Source organism: Mus musculus, chromosome 2, assembly GCF_000001635.26.
Source record: "Mus musculus strain C57BL/6J chromosome 2, GRCm38.p6 C57BL/6J".
In the NCBI taxonomy this organism is placed as follows: Eukaryota; Metazoa; Chordata; class Mammalia; order Rodentia; family Muridae; genus Mus; species Mus musculus.
The window spans coordinates 155214871-155236505 of record NC_000068.7 but is presented as its reverse complement, the minus strand read 5'-3'; the positions used below and the strand labels follow the sequence as shown (position 1 = coordinate 155236505).

The 21635-nt window shown below is 43.0% G+C and overlaps 1 protein-coding gene and 1 long non-coding RNA gene across 6 annotated transcripts in view; one reads left to right on the top strand and one right to left on the bottom strand.

The window, feature by feature from the left end:
* The first annotated feature begins 2 nt into the window (after positions 1 to 2).
* On the top strand, positions 3 to 8230 carry Gm52565. The gene is made up of 2 exons (XR_003954076.1): positions 3 to 98; positions 3884 to 8230. It is a non-coding gene; the product is annotated as a predicted gene, 52565 (long non-coding RNA).
* Positions 8231 to 9650: 1420 nt separating this feature from the next.
* The window catches only part of Itch (itchy, E3 ubiquitin protein ligase), a 93375-nt gene continuing 81390 nt past the window's right edge, over positions 9651 to 21635 (bottom strand). For 3 of the 5 annotated variants that reach the window (XR_001781069.2, NM_001243712.1, NM_008395.3), the window contains 3 exons: positions 18419 to 18515; positions 16226 to 16298; positions 9651 to 12139 (listed from right to left, as the gene is read on the bottom strand). Coding sequence is in view for 2 of the 5 variants with exons in the window: in NM_001243712.1 (NP_001230641.1) it covers positions 12040 to 12139; positions 16226 to 16298; positions 18419 to 18515 (270 nt within the window). In the remaining 3 variants the exon portion in view is untranslated. Of the gene's footprint in view, positions 12140 to 16225; positions 16299 to 18418; positions 18781 to 21635 lie in introns of those variants that run through there. The other 2 variants (XR_003950826.1, XR_001781068.2) reach the window with 2 other exon arrangements.

Genomic DNA, 21635 nt, shown 5'->3' with positions numbered 1-21635 from the left:
GAGCCAGCAGTGATGGGCGGGCTGACGGGAGTCAACGAAGCAAGGACTCAACCCTTTGGGAAAGAAGGAAGCTGCTGTGGAGAATTTCCTCTCCATCGGTGAGGACGAGTTGTCATGTCTTGGCGTGTTTTCAGTATTCAATCCAGGTCCCTGGGCTGAGGCCAACTGTTGCTGAACTAATTCCCTTTGGCCCAGATTGAGGCAGAGAGCAGGAACCTAAATGAGCTGAGGACATGGGCAGCCCCGAGGTTGGGCATCTCATGAACAAGCTCTGGGATGAATTAGTCAAGGCTGTCCTGGGCGTGTAAGATGTGGGGTCGCGAGCTCCACCGCATGCCTGTGTTTCTTGAAAGAAACTTTTTTTTTTTTTTTTTTTTTTTTACTTCTTTGCCCTGCCAGTTTCTCACCTCTTTAGAGGACCAGTTCTCCCAAAGACCTGTCTTGTCCTCTGGTCATTGTGTACTCTTGCAGGCTATGAAAAATATCCGGGTTTCTAGCAGAAAACCTAGCTTAAAACACTGGCATGTAACGAACCTTTGTCGCAGGAAAGTCGCATAGCTTACTTCAATAGCCTCACTGTGTGATTGGCACCTCCACTTTCTTCACGAACGTTTCTTCCCGCAATGGGACTTGCTGACACCAAGCCTGATGATCTGCTTCCAGAGTTTCATGGCAAGTACCTTTTCCTCAGTGAGGTTTGCATTAAGAGTGCAGCAGGCATCACTAAATCAGACCAAGGATAACGGTATCTGTATTGATGTCCTGTGCACCTAGTATGATGGACTAAGGGAACATGACCTCCCTGGCATTTGCCACTAAAATCCAATCTTAAGAAAATTAAACCCATATTGAGGGATATTCTCTAAGGCAATCGTCTTCAACCCTCCTAATACTCTGATTTTTATTTATTTATTTATTTATTTATTTTTGTTTTTCGAGACAGGGTTTCTCTGTATAGCCCTGGCTGTCCTGGACCTCACTTTGTAGACCAGGCTGGCCTCGAACTCAGAAATCCACCTGCCTCTGCCTCCGGAGTGCTGTGATTAAAGGCGTGCGCCACCACGCCCGGCATACTCTGACCTTTTAATTCAGTTCCTCAGGTTGTGGTGACCCCCAACCATACAATGATTTCGTAGCTACTTCATGACTAATTTTGTTACTGTTATGAGTTGTAATATAAATATCTGATATTCAGGATATCTGATATGCTACCCCAAAGGGGTCATGACCCACCCACATGTTGAGAACCACTGCTCCATGGCATTGAACAGCACTCTCTCCAAAAGGATGTACTGGGCTGAGGAGGATCTCAAAGTCAATCAGGTCTGGTTGGCACACAGCTGTAATCTCAGCACCTGGAAGGCTGAAGCAGGATAGCAGGTTCTAGGCCAGCTTGAGCTTCACAGATGGATGCTTGTCTCCAAAGCAGAAACATAAGCAACCCCCAACAAAACAAAATCTCAAGGTCATGAAAGATGATGAATGGCCACAATGAGAACAGTGGACTCTGAGTAGGGGGTGTAATTAAGGTGCTACCACACTACTTTGTTAGTTTCGATAACTGTACCAGATCAGCTGGGGCAATGCTGGAGAAAGCTAGATTTTAAAAGTGCAGGCAACTCTAAAATTTCCTCAAAATAGCTTTTTAAAGGGCCATTAGTACATGCCTTTAACACCAGCATTCAGGATTTCTGTAAGTTTGATGGCAGCCTAATTTTCATAGCTTCAGGACAACCTGGATTACAAAGGCTGTCTCAAAGCGGAGAGGGCTACTGGCTAAGAGCACTTGGTGCTCATACTGGGGACCTGGGTTAAGTTTCCAGAACACACATGGTGGCTCATGGATTGTATGTTGAGTGTGGTGTCTGCAAAGACTGGAGGTGGGGTGTAACGGTGCACACTTTAGGGAGGCAGAAGCAGGCAGACCTCTGCTCTGGAGGCTAGCTTCATCTACAGAGAAAGAAAGGGCCAGGGCAGCAGGGCTACTCAGGAAAACCACTTAAAAAGCTATCATAAACAAAGAAATGGTTACTGAACACTGGAAATAATGTACAATGTCCCTCACCTCCAGGTCTTCATTCCAAATAATTGTAGAAGTGCTAGTGTGAATGAACCCCTAGACATCCGGGGAATTAGTTAGAACAAGGACTGTCTTGGAGTCTGAATAGACAGTAAGATTGAGTTGCCTATGGGAAGAAGGGCTCCCACTTATAATAGCAATATATTATAAAAGGGTTTTGGAGTAAGACAAAAATCCTGGATTCAGCCGGGCGTGGTGGCACACGCCTTTAATCCCAGCACTGGGCAGGCAGAGGCAGGTGGATTTCTGAGTTCGAGGCCAGCCTGGTCTACAAAGTGAGTTCCAGGACAGCCAGGGCTACACAGAAAAACCCTGTCTCGAAAAACCAAAAATAAAAAAAATTAAAAAAATCCTGGATTCTACTTTGAACCCTATTTATTCTGTACATTTTATGAAAATATTTTGAGCTATTTTTCTTTAGGTAACCATGCCTCTCTGCAAATAGCCAGAAATAGAATATAGCATAGTCACCAATGTCTGGCACATCTGCTATTGCTAGCCTGGGATGCCGTGACTGTGGATATGCTGGGCTATATGAGGGAAGACAGAGAAAAGGTCTGATTTCACGAGGAAGAATAAAGTCATGGCGGTTAAGTGACCTACAGATAAGACTGCAAACTGTCTAGGTATTTCCCTGAAGTTCTAAGGAAGGCTCCCTGCCTAAAGCCACTCTTTGCTGAGCAGAACTAACAAGGGACTGAGACCCTCTCCTTTAACAAAGAAGACCTAGTAGGGGCTGTAGTTTCTGTCTACCAATTGCTGTCAGACCAGCATATTTAAAAAAAAAAAACTCACTGAAGTTTCCTTTTGCTGGTTCAGTTTTGAAGGAAAACACAACCATCCTTTTGCCTTCTTTCCTGACCCATCAGTTGGGGACTGGATTCCCCTAGTTCCTCTGGAGAGATGCCGCGGGTCATGCCCACATCATCAAACCCAGCTTTTGATACCATCTGCATTGGTGTTATTGTATATTTTCGGCTATTGTCTGTGTCTTGTCTGGCTTACCATCTTCTTGTGTTTGAACTTAGAACAAGGGGACACACTCAGACGACTCTCTGACTGTTTTCCTAGACAAATGTAGAGACTTCAAAAACAGGGCTAGAGATTCAGGGCCAGAAGTTAGAAAGGGCAGACTAATGACTTTCTGCAGGTCAGAAGGGTCAGCCTTCTAAGCCTACAGAGGGGTACCCTCAATTAGTCCACCACACACTAGGGGAGGAACAGCCAAGGAACATACCAAACAGGAGGCAGCAGATACCACTGTGGCCCTCTCCCTTAGGACCACGGAGCCTCCAGATGACCAGGAGAACTGACCAGAACACTGGCCTTTTTCCACTAGTGACTTATACAACTGGAAGAGGCAAAACCCCTCTTTTTCAGAAAGGCAAGAGACTTTCATGAACCTTTTACACTCTGTGATTTTCACCCATCAACATACTTGGGATGATTGCCAACAACTACTGTAGGTTTTCTTTATCACAGAAAAGAGGGAGAGCTGAAGCTAAGGAGAGGCTCTGAGTCTACTACTGCCAGACTCTAATGTCTGTTCTCCTGGCGGCTTCTCACAGCCCAACCAATTTTGACTAAAATAAGAGATGTTATACAGGAAGATAGGGAGTCCCCTGCAGGCTTTCTAGAAAGATCATGATAGCATTCCACACCTACACACCATTAAACCCACAAGTGCCAGAGAATAGGTTGGCCACGGTGATGATGGCTTTTGTCAACCAAGCTTTGCCAGACATAAATGTAAGTTACAAAGGGCCCAGCAGACTCAAGATTTGACTAAAATTCTACTTGCAGCAACAGCTAACTCCAAAGCAGAGAAACAGCGACAATTGCAACTTCTGGCAAGAGATAAAAGAAGCTTACTCTTACCAATGGGGACAAGCTCTGACTCCAAAAGAATTATTGTGCATACAGTAAAGAGATGGGACATTGGATCAAGGACCAACACACCCCCACCCCAAAAAAACAGAGAGGGTCAAGCAAAAGTGATGGAAATAGAGGAGCTAAGTGACTAGAGGAGATAGGGTTCGGTCCCTCTCCCTGGACCTAGAGTAACCATTAAAGTGGAGAGGAAATCCACCAAATTCTTAGTAGATATAAGAGCCCAATCTGGTTCTCACAGAGACTTAGTGCAAGTCCTCTGGCTACCCAAGAAGTTGGCAATTGTACATTGCTCCAGCCATCAAGAGGCAACTAGAGGGCACATGTAGCCTCAAAGGCCACCACCCCTAATTCCTTGCCAACTTTGGCCTTTCAGTTGCCAGATCCTATATTCTAAGGAGAACATTGCTTCTATCAGAAATAAATTACCTATGTCTCACAAGCCCAGAGGCTAGGGCATGACAGGGGTCTATAAGCTAAACTTGCTTGACACCCTCACTTGGGACTTGCTCCAGCACATTCATGAGATGACCCACCTGGGTACAAGGAAAACAGAACTCATTCGACATGTGAATTTAAAAATTATTCATCTAAGATCTTTGATAGAACAAATTGCCTCCAAGTGCCTTACCTGCAAGTTTACCAATGTGGGCAATCAGCCCAAAGAAAAGGGCTCCTGACAGAGAGGCGCCAAACCGGATGCCCACTGGGAAATGAACTTCACTAAGGTAAAACCAGGCAAATATGGATACAGATATTTATTAGTACTTGTAGATACTTTTTCAGGATGGACTGAGGCCTTCCCTACTAAACATGAAACTGCTTAGACAGTGATCAAGAAGATTAGAAGATATCCTTTCCAGGTATGGTATAGCTGTCATGCTGAGCTCTGATAATGGACCTGCCTTCACCGCTCAGGTAACCCAGAGAATGGCCAAGGCCATAGGGGTGGGTTGGAAATTACATCGTGCTTATAAGCCCCAAAACTTTGGACAGGTAGAGAGGATGAATAGAACTCTAAAAGAGACCCTTACCAAATTGACCATAAAGACTGGTGGGACTGGGTGGTTCTTCTCCCTTTCACCCTCTATAGGGTCAGGAACACATCTTACACGTTGAGCCTAACCCCCTTTGAGATCATATATGGGAGGCCCCCTCCCATAATTCCTAACCTGAAATTAGAAGTATTAACTGAGTTTGCTAGTAAACAAATTCTTGACTTTCTTGAGACTCTTGCTCACATGCAGAAGGAGCTGTGGCCCCACCTACCTTGCATATCTGCCAGCCTGGTGATTGGGTGTTCACCAAGTGATATCAAAGACAATCCTTGGAATCACGTTGGAAAGGACCATATATAGTTGTGCTGACTTCTCCCATTGCTCTCTCTCAAAGTTGACAGGATTGTTACTTGGATTCATCACACCCATGCTTGCCTAGCAACCCTCATTCAGATCTGGAGGATGTCACACCCTAACAGACATCCATCTAAAACTCAATGTTCCTAGGTTTGTTTCTTGTTCTAGCTTCTTCCACCTTTCCAGATACCAACCCACGTCGGCCTTGGAATTTGAGTCCTAAGCGATGCATTCACTGGAACATCCCCGCCCAGTCAAATAAGACAGTTCCCCTTGGAACCTGGTTCTCCAATCTTACCTTCAATCTCAAATCATTAATTCAGAATGGCAGGGTAGACAGCTTTATCCACAAACTCCATTTTTATGTTTGTCCAGGCCATAAGAACAAGATAAAAACTTGGAGGGACAAGTGTGGGGGTGCCAAGGGATATTTCTGTAAGTCTTGGGACTGTGTGAGCACAGAACGCCTTTGGTGGATGGCCTCAATTCCAGATGACCTCATAATGGTAGTTTGAAATCCTGGGGGACTTCCTGTGATAAAATATATTTTCATACTGGGGTGTGGGACAGACCCTGTATGTAGTCCAATACTTGTTTGCTTTATGGAAGAAAGGAAAAAGGGTACAGATTGGGAGGCAGGGAAGTCTTGGGGCCTAAGGATTTATACCAATGTTCACAGATGATGTGGGTGCTCTTTCTACTATAAAATTAAATAGACAAGTGTTCCAATCCACTTCATTTGGTATGGGACTGTAGTGGCTATTCCTGGTTGTCAACTTGACAATATTTGGAATGAACTACAATCCGGAATTGGAAGGCTCACCAGTGACCCTTATCTGGAGGCTTGGAGATCCTTATCTGGATCTTGGTTTGAAGATCTTGAGCCATAGTGGCTATGGATTCCAGAAGATTGAATCTCTGAGTTTAAGGAACACACCTTTAATCCGGGCTACGCCTTTCATCTGGGATTAAAGGTGTGGTGGAACACACCTTTAATCTGGGCTCCACCTTCTGCTGGAGACAATATAAGGACATTGGAAGAAGGGAGTCTAGCTCTTGCTCCTGCTCCTTCGCCTGCTTGCTGCGTGAGACTGAGTAACTGCTAGATCCTTGGACTTCCATTCACAGCGGCGACTGAATCATTGTTGGGAATTGGGCTGCCGACTGTAAGTCATCAATAAATTCCTTTACTATCTAGAGACTATCCATAAGTTCTGTGACTCTAGAGAACCCTGACTAATACAGGGACCCAATCCAATAATGGCTCCACCAAACCCTGCACATAATCCTCTTACACCAAGTCCCAGTTCGGATACCCAAACATCAGGCAATCAGACCAATGAAGAGCCAAACCTCTTCAATTTGCTGGAAGCTATTTATGAGGTTCTAAATGTTAACCACAGTGAATGAACTTCTGATTGCTGGCTATGCCTAAGTGCTAAGCCCCACCCCCAGGGTCAAGGACTATGCATAGGTCACCAAGTACCCCAGTGGTACTCACACCTTTGTGTTCAGACTGTTCTGTGGGACTACTGAAATGGTTATTATTTAGTTCTGCCAGAAGATGCCTGGTGGGCCTGTTCAACAGGTCTAACCCCTTGCATCCACACTTTAAGATGTATCTATTTCTTATGTGTGTGAGTACACTGTAGCTATCTTCAGACACACCAGAAGAGGGCATCGGATCCCATTACAGATGGCTGTGAGCCACCATGTGGTTGCTGGGAATTGAACTCAGGGCCTCCAGCCCCACATGGAGGCTCTTCATGCCTCCTCTGACTTCTAAGTCCTACTTAAGCCAGTCCCTAGGGTCTTACTATTCCTGAGAAGTAGTTTTCAGCCACCTCCCTCCGAGTCCTCACAGCACGTTTAAGAGGGAACCCCTTACAGCTCTCTATCATTTTGCCAACCCTCCTAGGCATCGGCATCACAGAAGCTATATAACAGGGGTCACTGCTTTGGTATTACATGATGCACACTACTGCTCCTTATGAGGGGCCATTGATGGAGATGTCCAAAGATTAGAAAAACCGATGACAGCCCTCGAAAAGCCAATCTCTTTCGTAGCCGAAGTGGTTTGCAAAGAGGCTTAGACTTCCCACAAGGAGGGATTTGTGTAGCCCTATGAGAAGAATGCTGTGTGTATGCAGGTTACACGGGAGTTGTCAGAGAAAACATGGCCGAATTAAGAGATGGCAGAACAGGCAGCTAGAAGGAGAACATTCTATGGGGTCGTATGAAAGTTTATTCAAGGGGTCCCCCTGGCTAACTACACTGGATCTTCTGTGACTTGGACACTTATTATATTACTCCTGTTACTGTTGGACCCTGTATTCTTATTAAGTTAACTTTGTCAAAGACTGAGTCAATACTGTCCAACTTAGGCCTCATTATCAATTATTAAACCTTGAGGTCATGGTAACTACTCAAGCCCCATGATTGGGCCCTCTTAGGTACTTGTGAAGGGGGGAATGAAGGGCCCATTCAGCTAATTCTGTTTTGTGTTCACACTCCATCTTATACCCAGCTTGTCCTCAGTTTGAACTTGGTAACTGGAAAAAACCACAGCTTATTCCAGGAATGAAGATACCCCCACCCCCCAAGTAACTGCCACTCCACGCTTGATATGGGAAATGCCCAGTGTAATTTCCAGGGCTAATGAGTTAACCACAATTAAATATGTATAGCAAAGTTTATGATGCTAGCTAAATTTTTTATGCAACGTATGCTTTCTGAAGTGTCATCCAATCATGTAACTGTCAGGTTGGAAAGCCCTTACCCAGTTTAAACTGTATGAAAGGCAAGGCTGACACCAGCTCAGCACCTTCCATACCCATCCACTCCATTGGAGAGGCTGGAGGGTCTGAGAATGAGCTTTTGAATAAAGAATCTCTGCTTCTGCATATGACTTGGACTCCTGGTGGTCTCTGGTGGTCTGTGGGAGCCCCGTAGTCTGGGCACAACAGTATACAACACATTGTGGTTACACTTAACCTCTCATCCAAGTCCCCTCCCACCTTCTCCAGCCGCCCTGGGTCTAGCTCTCACCCCACTGTCAAGGATTGAATCTGAGCCTCCTATGTAGTCTTGAGTGTGATACCACCCACTGTAACTCACCAGGCAGGTATGTTTTGTCTTTTGAGACAGGATCTCACTGAATTTAGAGTTTACCTACTAGTCAGCTATGCTGCCTATCTGGCCAGAGGGCTTCAGGAATCTGCTCTCTCTGCCAGTGCTGGCCAGTCACTGTACTAGGCTGTTACATGTGTACAGTAAACCCAAATTTATGTCACAATGCTTGTGTGGCAGGCATTTTACTGACTGAATCATCTCCCCAGTCTAAACCTCACAGACCAGTTTTTGTTGTATGAGAAAGGCAATTCCAACGGAGGCCCTGCAGTTAGCCTCATCCAGCTGCCCCTGAGTAGCAGCTCTGCACTTCCCTACAACCTCACAGCCAAACAGGCTGCTGACAAGCCACTATAAAAGATGTCACATGCAAGTGATATACACTGTTTTCCTTAAAACAAAACAAAACATAAAAGTATGCAAAATGAAGGACTCAAAAAATTGTAACTAGTCTTACAACCTCCTGAAGGACTTTAGAAACCTGGCTTGCTATGATGTGTGGTCACCTGAGCATTTTAAATCACAGTCTGAGAGAGCAAAGGGAGGCTAGGTCAGCACAGGGACAGACAGGGTCCCATTCCCTGGCTTACTTAATGAAAACACTGACAGACAAACATTTGAAAGCCCTTACATGCAGTAACATGCAGTAAGTCTAAAGGAAAAACAGGAAGGGTTGATGGTAGCTGGAAATACCAACAGTACTGCAAAGAATTAGTGAATCTTAAAGAAATTTAGATCCCAAACAGGCAAAAATATTACCCTGATAACATGTCAAGTAATTTAACCAGATAAGTAAAACGTGGCAGAGAGGGCTGGGTGAGAGCTCTGTGGGCAGATAAGCCAACCCCTGGGTGAGGAGTCAGCACCCCAATTTTTTCCTCCCAAGACAAGGGTTTCTCTGTATAGTCCTGGCTGTCCTGGAACTCACTTTGTAGACCAGGCTGGCCTCGAACTCAGAAATCCACCTGCCTCTGCCTCCCGAGTGCTGGGATTAAAGGCGTGCGCCACCACGCCTGGCTGCACCCCAATTTTAACAGTTACTCTAAGTCTTAGGAAACTGAATTCTGCACATGAAGATGGTAGAAGGCGAAGGAGTTCACAACTGTCAGCTCTATCACTCCATTGGACGAGAGCCCCGAGCTCTTCCATCTGGACCCTTGTGGAACCCACCAAAAGAGCAGACGAAAAGGCAAATGCTCATTTTACTCTGTTTTTATTTCAATGTAACATGCAGTAAGAAAAAAAAAAACTTAACAGGTTGATTAGCATTTACGATGCTTACAGAGAAAAAGGTCTTAAAAGCAACTTAGTCCATCCAGATTTAAGGAAAATCGCTAATTAAACATTCACAATAAATCTATTCCCAAATACTCATTTTGGACCAAAATTTGAGAGCATCTGGTCAATGTGCCTGCTGTTTAGGTGCATTGTCTTATATACGCTCTGACTCCTGGGATATCCAGCCCCCGTTTTTCTAACACAGCAGGGAAGACATATACATGTGATCAATTAAATTAAAGGAAGAAATGGAGTTGGGAGACTCCAGGGCTGCAAAAATATATACAAGCATTTACCTTTTCCAGAACTAAACGTTTCTTCCATAAAAATATTAAATAGCCAAGCCCTATAGAACTAGGGCCAGGACTACTTCAAATATAACTTCTGTATTTTAAAAATATAGGGCAGAAAGCCTTTTGGATGATATTTATACATTTTCACATAATATTTCTAGGTCCCTAAATGAATCATGAAGCATTATGCAGAATCAACAAAGTCTATTTTCTTACATTATCTCTTAATTTAATCTCATAAATCTCTAGTGAATATGGTAGATAACTATGTTTTAGTACAAGAATTGGATTCAATAGGAAGTCTTTGTAGAAGGCTTAATATTTATAGCCATTTATTACCAAAGTTCAGGCCTATGTAGTGAATGGATAGTTGGCAGACATTCGCTCTGTAAGACAAAGCAATTAGCATATACATTTTTTTTTAACCCTACCAACAAAAAGGCAGAGATTTCCTACTTTGGAAAGAACTAGGGCTTCTAGAGATGACATGTATTTCTTGTGGTATAAGGGTAAAAAGAGGGCTGGGGAGGAGCCGAGCTCTCCCTTCACTGATCACTTCTTCATGAGGCAACCCGTCTGTCACGTCTCTGCTGAGGATGGCAGTGTTAAGGAGCACAGCTGCACGAGTTCAAACTGTCCCAGGATGAGAACAGGATGAGCAGCTAGGGACACAGAAACACTTTCTTTCCTATGGGACAGGGGTTTGTCACACTTGGTGTTCTTGGCTTTATGCTATGCCACCAACACATTTCAAGGTCCCCATTAGAGAAATAAGGCTAATTTTGGGATTTGGCTACAATAGGGACTCACCTGGCTGAGGTTTCATCTTGCTGCCCATAAAGTCTGGGCAGCAACCATCCTCACAGTCTAATGCTAAGCCAAGGTAAATGACCTACAGAGAAGGTCAAAGTGCATTCATCAGTTACTAAAGGAGCAGCCTAAGATAAAGGAGTCATGGAAAGAAAAGGGAAATCTACAATTTTTAGGGGAGAGAAAAATATTGTAGATCAGGACCATGTAAGAGGGTAGACACGGCTGCTCCTGTGTCAGGAGTGGAGTGTGAAGACAGCGCAGCTGTGTGGCTGCTGGACGCTGTTGTGACTGCAGAGTCTGCACCACTGACCTCCATTTGTGTTAGGAAATGGTTGCAACTTGAATAGTTTAGCAAAAATGAAATGTAACTAAGGTGTTGGATTACTTCAACACCATAAAGCTTCAATTTATGTGTAGGATTTAAAAAAATCAAGAATGATCTTAGATGAATTCATCTGAACTTATTTTAATTCTAGGTTAATTTCTAAAAACGTGAAGGAACCACAGTGCTGATACTGTTTGTAAAGTTTAGTATTTGCAAGGCAATAGAACAATTACAAACTGAATGAAGAGAGGTATGGTCATATGTTGGCGGGGACCAAGTTTTCCCTGAATTCAAATAGACAAAACTACTTTGTAGAAAAATGCAAGTCCTGCATCACTTCCAGGAATAGCATCAGAATGGTGCACTGATTCATGCTCCAGGAATGAAAAACAACAGTCAGGCCAGGCTGGGACGAGCGGAGAGCACAAGCAGCAGCTGCTCATGTGCCCAGACACTGAGTTAAGCTTGCACCTCTGAGCGAGGCTTTACAGGAAGACCTTGTGTATTGCGTTTCCGAGATGTCCCTGCAGAATCCTTTACAATACCCACTAAGAGACCTATGCCCAAGTGAGACTTCGGACATACAGCAAACTGTTGTTAAGGGAACAATCTAGTGGAATAAGACGAGGGAAATTTCCTCGCTGTGTTAAATCTCATGTTAAGTTTCTGACTACAGTTTGTAGATCTGCTTTCTGGAAACGTTGAGTAGAAATCCAGAATGACTGGAAGATCTCAACGATAACATTAATTTACTTACTCTCAGGTAACTCTCTAGTCACAGTCCAAGTTTACAATAAGATGTGCAACAGGCAGAGAAGGAAGGGGACAGACACTGCAGACAAGTCCCTGGCCTCTGGTGGCTTAAGGTCTAAACAATTACTCTTGTCCAAATCCTTCAGTTTCTTCAATGGCAAATAACAGCTTTTCCTTCAGTTGCTCATAGCTCTTGTAAGGTGGGAGGTCCAGGCGGTTAAAACTGAAAGAAAGAATTGTTGGCTTGAGAAAAGGAAAGATACAAAGATGCACACAGGCAGTGCCCCACAGCTGCACCTCAGAGGTCTGATGATGTGCCCTTGAATCACGCAGCCTTCAAGCAACTGCCTTTTACCTTTCCAAGATTCATGCCAGTGTCTTCTCTGGTCAACTGGGAGAGCAATACCCACCCCTGTAGTAGACTTAGAAACAAGCACACAGCACCATGCAGGTGCTTAGCAGACCCTCAGGAAATGCCAGTCTTCTCATGATGTCCCAACTACCCACTGTAGACCAGTGGTCAGCAATCTTACTGTAAATGGCCATACATGAAACACTTCAGATTTTGAAGGCGGTTTTAGGTATATCATGTTAGAATAAGAAATGATAGTCCAGCTGTGGTGATGCAAGCCTTTAATCCCAGCACTCAAGAGACAGAGGCAGATGGACAACCTCTGTGCATTTTAGGCCAGCCTGGTCTATATATAGTAAGATTCTGTCTCCAAAAAAATCCATATAAATAAACTAAAATAAAAACAACTCTCATCTAATACTTTGTTTCTTCTAGAGTTTTCTGTTCTATTCTTAGCTGTGAATTTCTCCAGCCTAGCTGTAAGATGTTTTTAGCAGGGTCTGGTTTTTGTATGCTATAGCCCAGGCTGCCCTCATACTCACTATATAGTTGAGTGTGATCTTGGACTTCTAGCCCTGTTGCCTTTTTACTTCTAAGCACTGGAATTACAGGCTTTATGCCACCCCCCCTGTTTGAACAGCATCTTCACACTTGTGCAATACTGTCTTTATAAGGTAGCCATGAGTCTGTCCTAAAGATACTTTTAGGACAAGAGCTAGGTGAATGCTCAACCAGAGAAGAAAAAAGATTAGTCATAAAGGAAGATAAACTTATGAGTTTTGTTCCCTCTTTGTCAGCATGTTTGTGAAGAGCTGGTCAATTAAAACATACGTGTACAACATGAGTGCAAAGTCAGTTCTATTCTTAGCTGGCTCAGCAGGTCAGATGACCCAAGTTAAATCCCTGGGACCCATGTGGTGCAAATGAAGGAACTCCCTCACAGCTCTCCACATGTACAAGTGTAATAGAAAATCTACTTTGTGGATCTGTTTGTCTGTGTTGATTACATGCCACATTTGTGTGGTGCCCTTTGAGGCTAGAGTAGAGTTGTAGGTGGGGGTGAGTCACGTAAGAGCCATCTCCCCAGCTCATTTTTAAAAAATCTCCAAAACTGAGCATAGTGGTCCACATCTTGCCAATAAACTCAGAATATTAAGGATGGGGCAAAAGGATCCTAAGTTTGAGATTGACCTGGGCTACCATGAGACCCTACCTTAAACAAATAAAAAACCTAATTCCTCCCTAGGCTGGTGAAATGGCTCAGCTGGGAAGTGCTTACTGCCTCGGGTTCAGAGGGTGAAGAAGAAACTGACTCTTGAGCGTCCTCTGACCTCCTACCACATGTTGCAGTCTCCATGCCCACACACATCAGATATGCAGACAATCAAATAGGCTCATAAATGTAAAAAATGTTTTACATTAAAATCAAAACTCCTTTCTGTAGTAGAACCAATTTTAATCTTATCCCTGACTAGCTCACAAATATGTGAGACTCAGACAATGGTTACTTTATTTGGCTTTGACAATTACTGAGGAGCAACCCCTCATCTACCTCGCAAACTGCTGGCCTGGCTACACCCGTGCCCGCCCAGTGGTGTTTCCCAGATACTTGCTGGTTCTCCTGGCCAGGAGTGCGCTAGTGCTCATGGTCCATCTCCTCGCATGGCTCACGTCCTTTCTCCTCATTCTCTCTAGCTTCTCCACCCCCAACCAGGTAACTCAGAACCCACTGAACCATCAGTTTTAAATTGAGGAACAAGGTTTGCACAACAAAAGCCTGTAAAAGTGGGGATTTACTCATAGGTCTAGACTGTAGGATACAAAATTTAGCATTAGAATACATAGCAATAGACCAAAGCTCAACAGCTCAGTGTGGAGCTAGCTCCCTACTGCTGACACTGTCTTTTCTGCCTGCTGCCAGTGTCCCTACAAAATGGACAGTGTGTCCCTAGAGGTAGTATACAAAACAAACAATTTACACCCCTCCCCCAAAAGAACCCAAGAAACCATTTACAATAGTGCCATATAATTTATTTATTTACTTCTATCTATCTATCTATCTATCTATCTATCTATCTATCTATCTATCTATCTATCTATCTATCTATCTATCTACCTACCTACCTATCTATCTATCTACCTATCTATCTATCTATCTATCTATCTATCTATCTATCTATCTATCTATCTATCTATCTATCTATCTATCTATTTATTTTTGAGACAGGGCTTCTCTGTATAGCCCTGGCTGTCCTGGAACTCAGAGATCCACCTGCCTCTGTCTCCCAAGTGCTGGGATTAAAGGTGTGTGCCACCATCGCCCAGCAAAAATTATTATTTTTAAAAGTTTTATTTTTTTATGTGTGTGCTTTGCCTGCCTGTAGGTCTATGAATGCATGTGTGCCTAGTGCTTGTGGAAGCAGAAGAGTGAACCAGATCTCCTGGATCTGGAGTTACAGACGGTTGTAAGCTATCATGTGTGTGCTGGGAACTGAACTTAGGCCCTCTGCAAGGATCTCTCCAGGACCACACATTATTATTTTTTAAGTTGGGCTTGGTAACTCCATGAGCATAATTCCAGGATGTGGACATTAGAGGAAGGATGACCAGGAGTTCAAAGCTACCCTAGGCTTCTTGAGACCTTGTTTCAAAAACCAAGTCACATAAACATATAAAATTATTTTGTGTCAATTAAGAATAAAATAGTAGTAGAGGGGCTGGGGATGTGGCTCAACAAACTATCAGCCTAACAGAAATGAGTTTGTTCCCTAAGGCCATATTCAACAACGAGATGACTCAATAAAAGAGAACACTGTGATATATACTGTAACACATTACATTCAGTACAATAAGCCAGTTGAGAGAAGGATCTGATTCCATAGGTAAAAAGTACTTGACTTTGCCAAAGTCCCAGAGACAAAAAGAAGACTGTCACGAGGAGCTGGAGGTTACAAGTGTGTGTTTAGTGAGCACACAGCAGCCGCTGGAGGACAGGGAAGCCTTCACAGCCCTGTTAACCCACTTATTAGCACTAAATGCCACATGCCTATAATGGTTAAAATCCAAATATGCTTGACAGCAGACTGAATTCCAATATAAACTAACTCTACCTGAGATCAAGACTGCAAAAAAGAAAAAAAGAAAAACGAGATCAAGACTGGTTGATTTTTAGTGCATTTTTGGAAATGAGGCTAAACTGCATTTTAAAACAGAAAACAAGGTCTAGGGATATAGCTCTGTCAGCAGAAGGCTTGCCTGGTATGTGCAAGTGCCTGGGTTCAATTTCCAGTACTGCAAAAAGAAAACCAAAAAGAAATAAAATCCTGTTTACCATATTGCTAAGAAAGGATTCTTAAAATTCAAACTTCATTTCTTGTTTCAGAGAAAAAGTACAAGAATTCTAAATCCCATGTTTAAACTTTGAGAGGCAGAAAAAGGCGTGCAGGGCAAATGACAGGCAGGGGTTGTCTTGAGTTGGAGGGTATACTCCACAACACCTGCAGGGCTGCTTGCCTTACCCTGCAAGTCTACTGAATATCCTGAACTCAAAATGGGTTACATTGCCTGGTATACTAGAAACCCCAGCATTCGGGACGTAGAAAGACGAGGCTGTCGAGGGCGGTATGAGCTATGGGATCCTATCTCAAAGGGGGGCGTGGGGCACTGCTGAGATAGCACAGAAAGCTCTTGCTGCTCTTCTGGGGGGCCAGGGGTCAACTGCCAGCAGCTGCACTGGGTGGCCGGGACACCTGCGAGTTAAACATGATGCGCATACACTAATGCAGCCACACACACACCCAAATACAAATAAATAAATCATATATTGGGTGATACATAAATTCTGCCTTGGTAAAGTTGTTAAGCTATGGGGAAATTATTTAAATTATGCCATTACTAGTAAGTAGACAGAGGCTAAGTGAATAAAAGACTGTTTTCTACATTTCTGATTTTGCTTACCAAGTATGGCTTCTGGGTAACCAATTTTCTTTGCCAACTTTTTCGATGCAGAACTTCTGTGGTCCATTACTCCCTAGAACATAATGAAAGTACAAAGCTTGTTGGCTCAGAAATTCTTTATGCTTCCCAGTTCAACAGCAGTATTGCCATTCAGAATCACGGATGCCCAGGCCCTCTCCCAATCCTACTGCAGTAACAACTCTAGGAACAGAGGCCACTCTACACATTTTAACAAGCTTCCAGGCACTTCCGACAAGTGATGAAATTCGAGAACCATTTTGTTAATATATACCAAGAGGAAAACCTGCAGCTTATTTATCATTCCTTAGCTAGAATAGCACAATCACGTATTTAATAACAGCTTACATAAAAATACATAAATATCCAACTGTCAAAACTTTACCCCATGAATTCAACAGGAAGGCCTGTGCTCACAGACCTTGTACAACTGAGCTTCAGATGGGCGCTCACCTCTCCACAAAGCTTGTCTCCTACCTCTTGTTAGATACAGCTGTGCTGCTCAGCAGCACCAAGTACTGCTTCAGTAACCAGACACTATAGCTCCCCGGGGAGCACTCACTGGTGATTAAAGTGACTGGTAGTGCTGCTGGCTTTTTTGAACTAGATGGTCAGGACACTAAACGTTCTAAGTATATAGGACAGCCATGCACAAAAAGTTCTTGTGTTCTACTGACGAAATCCAGAATAACAGAGATTAGTAGTTCTTTGTGTCTGTAACAATGAGTCCTGTTCACTGGCAGTGATATATCCCAGTAAGATAAGGGAACAGCAATGGTTATCACAAAAAAGGACTGTAAGAAAATGTTCTGGACAGAGGAGACGGTCACTCACTTTGCATGCTTCCTTCCATTCACTACAGTATCTCTAACGACAGAGACAAGCAGGTAACAGCTCCACTAACATGGAACAGAGAAGATTTTGAAATTCAGTAGAATCCCATGTGTCGGGCTGGTGAGATGGCTCAGTGGGTAAGAGCACCCGACTACTTTTCTGAAGGTCCGAAGTTCAAATCCCAGCAACCACATGGTGGCTCACAACCACCCGTAATGAGATCTGACTCCCTCTTCTGGAGTGTCTGAAGACAGCTACAGTGTACTTACATATAATAAATAAATAAATCTTTAAAAAAAAAAAAGAATCCCATGTGTCATAATGGCCACTGCCATGACTGCTTTTTCAAATTAGATGAAACAGTAATACATCCAACTTGAAGCCTGAGGCCTGTAATCTCAGTTCGTGGGAAGTACTGTACGCAGACCAGGTCAAAGCCAGCCTCTCCTGCAGCTGAGGCAGCCCCAGTTATCTGTCTTAGAAAATAAGTGAAGAGGAAGAAATAGAAAAAAATGTAACATACTTAAATTACTTTTAAAAAAATATATTAGATTCACGGAGAATTTTTTTTTATTGTTGTTGTTTTGTTTTGTTTTTTTCGAGACAGGGTTTCTCTGTGTAGCCCAGGCTGTCCTGGAACTCACTCTGTAGACCAGGCTGGCCTCGAACTCAGAGGCCTCTGCCTCCCAAGTGCTGGGATTAAAGGCGTGCACCACCACTGCCCGGCCTCATGGAGAAATTTTATGCAAGAAAAATACAATAATAATAATAATGCAGGCATAGGGTGTTTGTATGTGTGTACTTGTGTGAATAATAATAATAATACATGGTATATGTGTATATGCACTTGCATGCATGCCACGGTGCACAACTGGAGGTCAGAACTTTGTAGAGTGGTTCTTTCCTTCTACGTAAATGTGAGTTCCTGGAAATTAATTCAAATTATCAGGCTTGTAAAATGTCTTTATCAGTTGAGACATCTGATTAGCCCTAAGAAGATAAAACAAATACACACACACACACACACACACACACACACACACACACACACATATTTAATTTTTTATATTATTTTAGATATATGGGTGTGTTGTCAGAATTAGCCTTGTGTACCGAGTGAGTCTGAAGCCAGTCTAGGGTACATGAGACCCTGTCTTATAAAATAGGGGGAAAAAATGTACTGAGGTATGAACTAAAACATCACCTTTAAGTCCATAAAATCCAGGTCAATCATGGCTGTTTAAAACAGGTGCACCTGCTGTTGTGTCTGATCTGTTGCGTACACAATTATCTCACAGCAGTAAGGCAACCAATCTCCACGAAATCTCCCTTTATACGTACCCATAAGGTCAGCAAATCCTCCCACTGGCAATCGGCAGGTTCCAGTAACAAACTGCAGAAGTCTCATCCTCTTCTCATTATCAATTTCTTTAACAAACTGTTAATATCACATTTAAGGAGAAATGTAAGTCATACATTATTGAACAAGATAGGAAAATGATCATTTCAGATCTTAAAAGACCGTGAGATGTCAGCAACACTGGACAGCAAATTTACCCATGCCCATCAGAGTCTCAGCAGCCTTCCTTACTAGGTCTCAGGACGGTTTCTGAAGGCTTCTTCGAGGCCTCACAGCTCCCTCCTTGTGCAGCACAAAGGTCTATTGTTCCTGCCCTTTACACTGGCTGTCCTATAGCACACTCCTGTAGTTATGCAAGACACAAATGCCTAGCTTGAATAAATTTCTTCATTTCATAACCAAATCAAATCAAGCTCATGAAACCAAAACCCCCTTCCTCAAAATTTTAAGTGATTTGTAAGCTACATGTAGCCAAAAATGTTTTTTGTCTTTATCTCTGGATCTAAGTATGAGGTATCCCACAGATGCTTCTATACTGTACAATGTTTTGGTTGAGTGAAATATATTTTGTAAGGAATTATTTCTCCTATTTACTAACGTCAATCATTTATTCAGTTAGTTTTTGAGACAGGGTCTCATGTAGTCCAGAGTACCCTCAAGCTTGCTATATAGCCGAGAATGTCCTTAAAATTTCAAAATTGCCCTGTTTTAACCTCAAGTGCTCAGAAAATAGATATAAGCCACCAAAGCTGGTTCTCCTGTCAATGATTTCACCTCATCTTTGTGGTTTTTGTTGTGTTGGTTCTTTTGTTTTGTTTTGTTTTGTTTTGTTTTGTTTTGTTTTTGAGACAGGGTTTCTCTGTGTAGTCCTGGCTGTCCTGGAACTCCCTCTATAGACCATTCTGGTCTTGAACTTACAGAGCTCTGCCTGCTTCTGCCTCCCAAGTGCTGGGATTAAAGACATGTGCCACTACCCAGTTCATCTTTGTGTTTCTTAATATGAATTTTGTTACATGTATAGAGAAGATTTTACATTTTATTTTTAAAAAATTATGTTAAGTGGCCAGCGAGATGGCTCAGTGGACAGAGCTGCTTGTCTTAGCCTGATGACTAAGTTCTATCCCAGGAGCCACCTGGGAAGGAAAGAACTGATGCCTGCAAGTTGTTCTGACTCCATATGCAAATGATGACATGCATGTACACACACACACACACACACACACACACACACACAATAAACAGACAAATAAGTGGGAGATGGTGGTAAAGTTTTCCATGTTAATTATTGTATAGGTATGTAAGCTTGTCATGTAAGCATGCACATGCGTGTGCACATGCACTTGTGTGGAGATTCTCAGTCAGTATTAGATATCTTCCTCAACAGTTCATTACCGTGTTTTACTTCTCTTTGAGACAAGACTCTCATGGAGCCCATAGTTTGTGCTTTCAGCGATACCACATGGCGAGACACCTCGGGGATGCTCCTGTCTCTGGCTCCTCCGCTCTGCGATTAAGAAGTGTGCTGCTGTGTCCACTTTTCTGTGTGTGTGAGTGTGCTGCAGATTCAAACTTGGGTCCTCCTATTTTCCTGACAAGCACTTTATAGACTCAGCCATATTCCTAGCTCCCCATGTTAATAATTTTAAGTGGACAACAGCATTAATTCATCCACACTATTATCTATCGCTGCTATCATGAGAACACTTTCATCATCCTAAACAAGTTTACTCGCTATTGCCCATTACCTCAATGCCACATTCTGTTTCAATAAATCTGTGCATATAACCAGACAGTGATGGTGCACACCTCTAATCCCTGCAACTCTGGAAGAAGCAGCAGGCAGATCTCTGTGAGTTTGGGGCCAGCCTGGTCTACTGAGTGAGTCCTAGGACAACAAAGGCACAGAGAAACCATGTCTCGAAAAACCAAAACTAAAATAAATCTGTCCACTTAAAGAATCTCATAGGTGGAATAAACATGTCTGTATAAATACATGTTTGTATATATCTTGATTCAATTATTTAAAAATTAAGATCTGCCTTCAATGACAGCAGTTGGGAGGTTAAAGGCAGAAAGATGATGGCCCCGAGCTCACTACATAGATCAGGTTGGTCTTGAACTTGCAGTGATTCTCCAGTTTCCTGAGGACTGGAAGTACAGATATGTGCTACCAAGTCAGGTCTCAAAAACTTATTTCTTCACATAGTGCTGGGGATTGAACACAAGGCCTAGGTACAATAACTAGGCAAACGCTCTGAGCTATAGCTCCAGCCCCAGTTGTTTCTTGAACGCTCCCTAACCCCAGTGTTGAAGATTGAATTTGGGGCCTGGAACATGAGTAAGCTATACCTCCTGCACAAAATGAGACAGGCTTTGCTAAGTAGCCTAAGCTTAGCCTCTAATACCTATAATTACATAAGACATCATACCCAGCTCAAAATTCATGCTGCTTTAAAGCCTTACACTTCATTTTACATCAAAAGTTTCATTCATTTTTGGTGACTAAATGATATTCCATTATACATACACACTACTTCAGATTTGTTAATGCATTAATATGCACATGGTTTAATTCTGCCTCTGGGTGAGTCTGAACAAAACTGTTATAAATACTGGTATATAGACAAATCTGCTCAGTTTTATGGCTTTAATTCTTTTGAAGTGAAACTATTAAATCATGTTAACTCTATCTTTAACTGTTTTGGGTTTTAAGACAAGGTCTCATGAAGCTGGGCTGGCCTTCACCCCCTGACCCTTGTGCCTGCTGCTGCTGCTGTCCAGGGCTGTGGCCACCGCGCCCGGAGACGCTTTAGTGAGCTGCCACTCTCTTTCCCCTTGCAGGACACTGAACGTGAACCAGAGACAAATGAGGGGCTTGAGTTGTCTCCATGTTCATCAAAGGTTATTTCTCTCCATTTCCTAAATTAATCTGCACAAAGTCCTATCTAGCTTAGGTTTTAATTCCCATTCTTTAAGAATAAAAAGATTCTAGGGCTGGAGAGATGGCTCAGGGGTTAGGAGCACTGACTGCTCTTCCAGAGGACCTGAGTTCAATCCCAGCAGCCACATGGTGGCTCACAACCATCTGCAATGGGATCCGATGCCCTCTTCTGGTGTGCATGAAGACAGAGCATTCATATACATAAAAATAGACAAATCTTTTTAAAAAAGAACTAAAGATTTTGAGCATCTGTGATT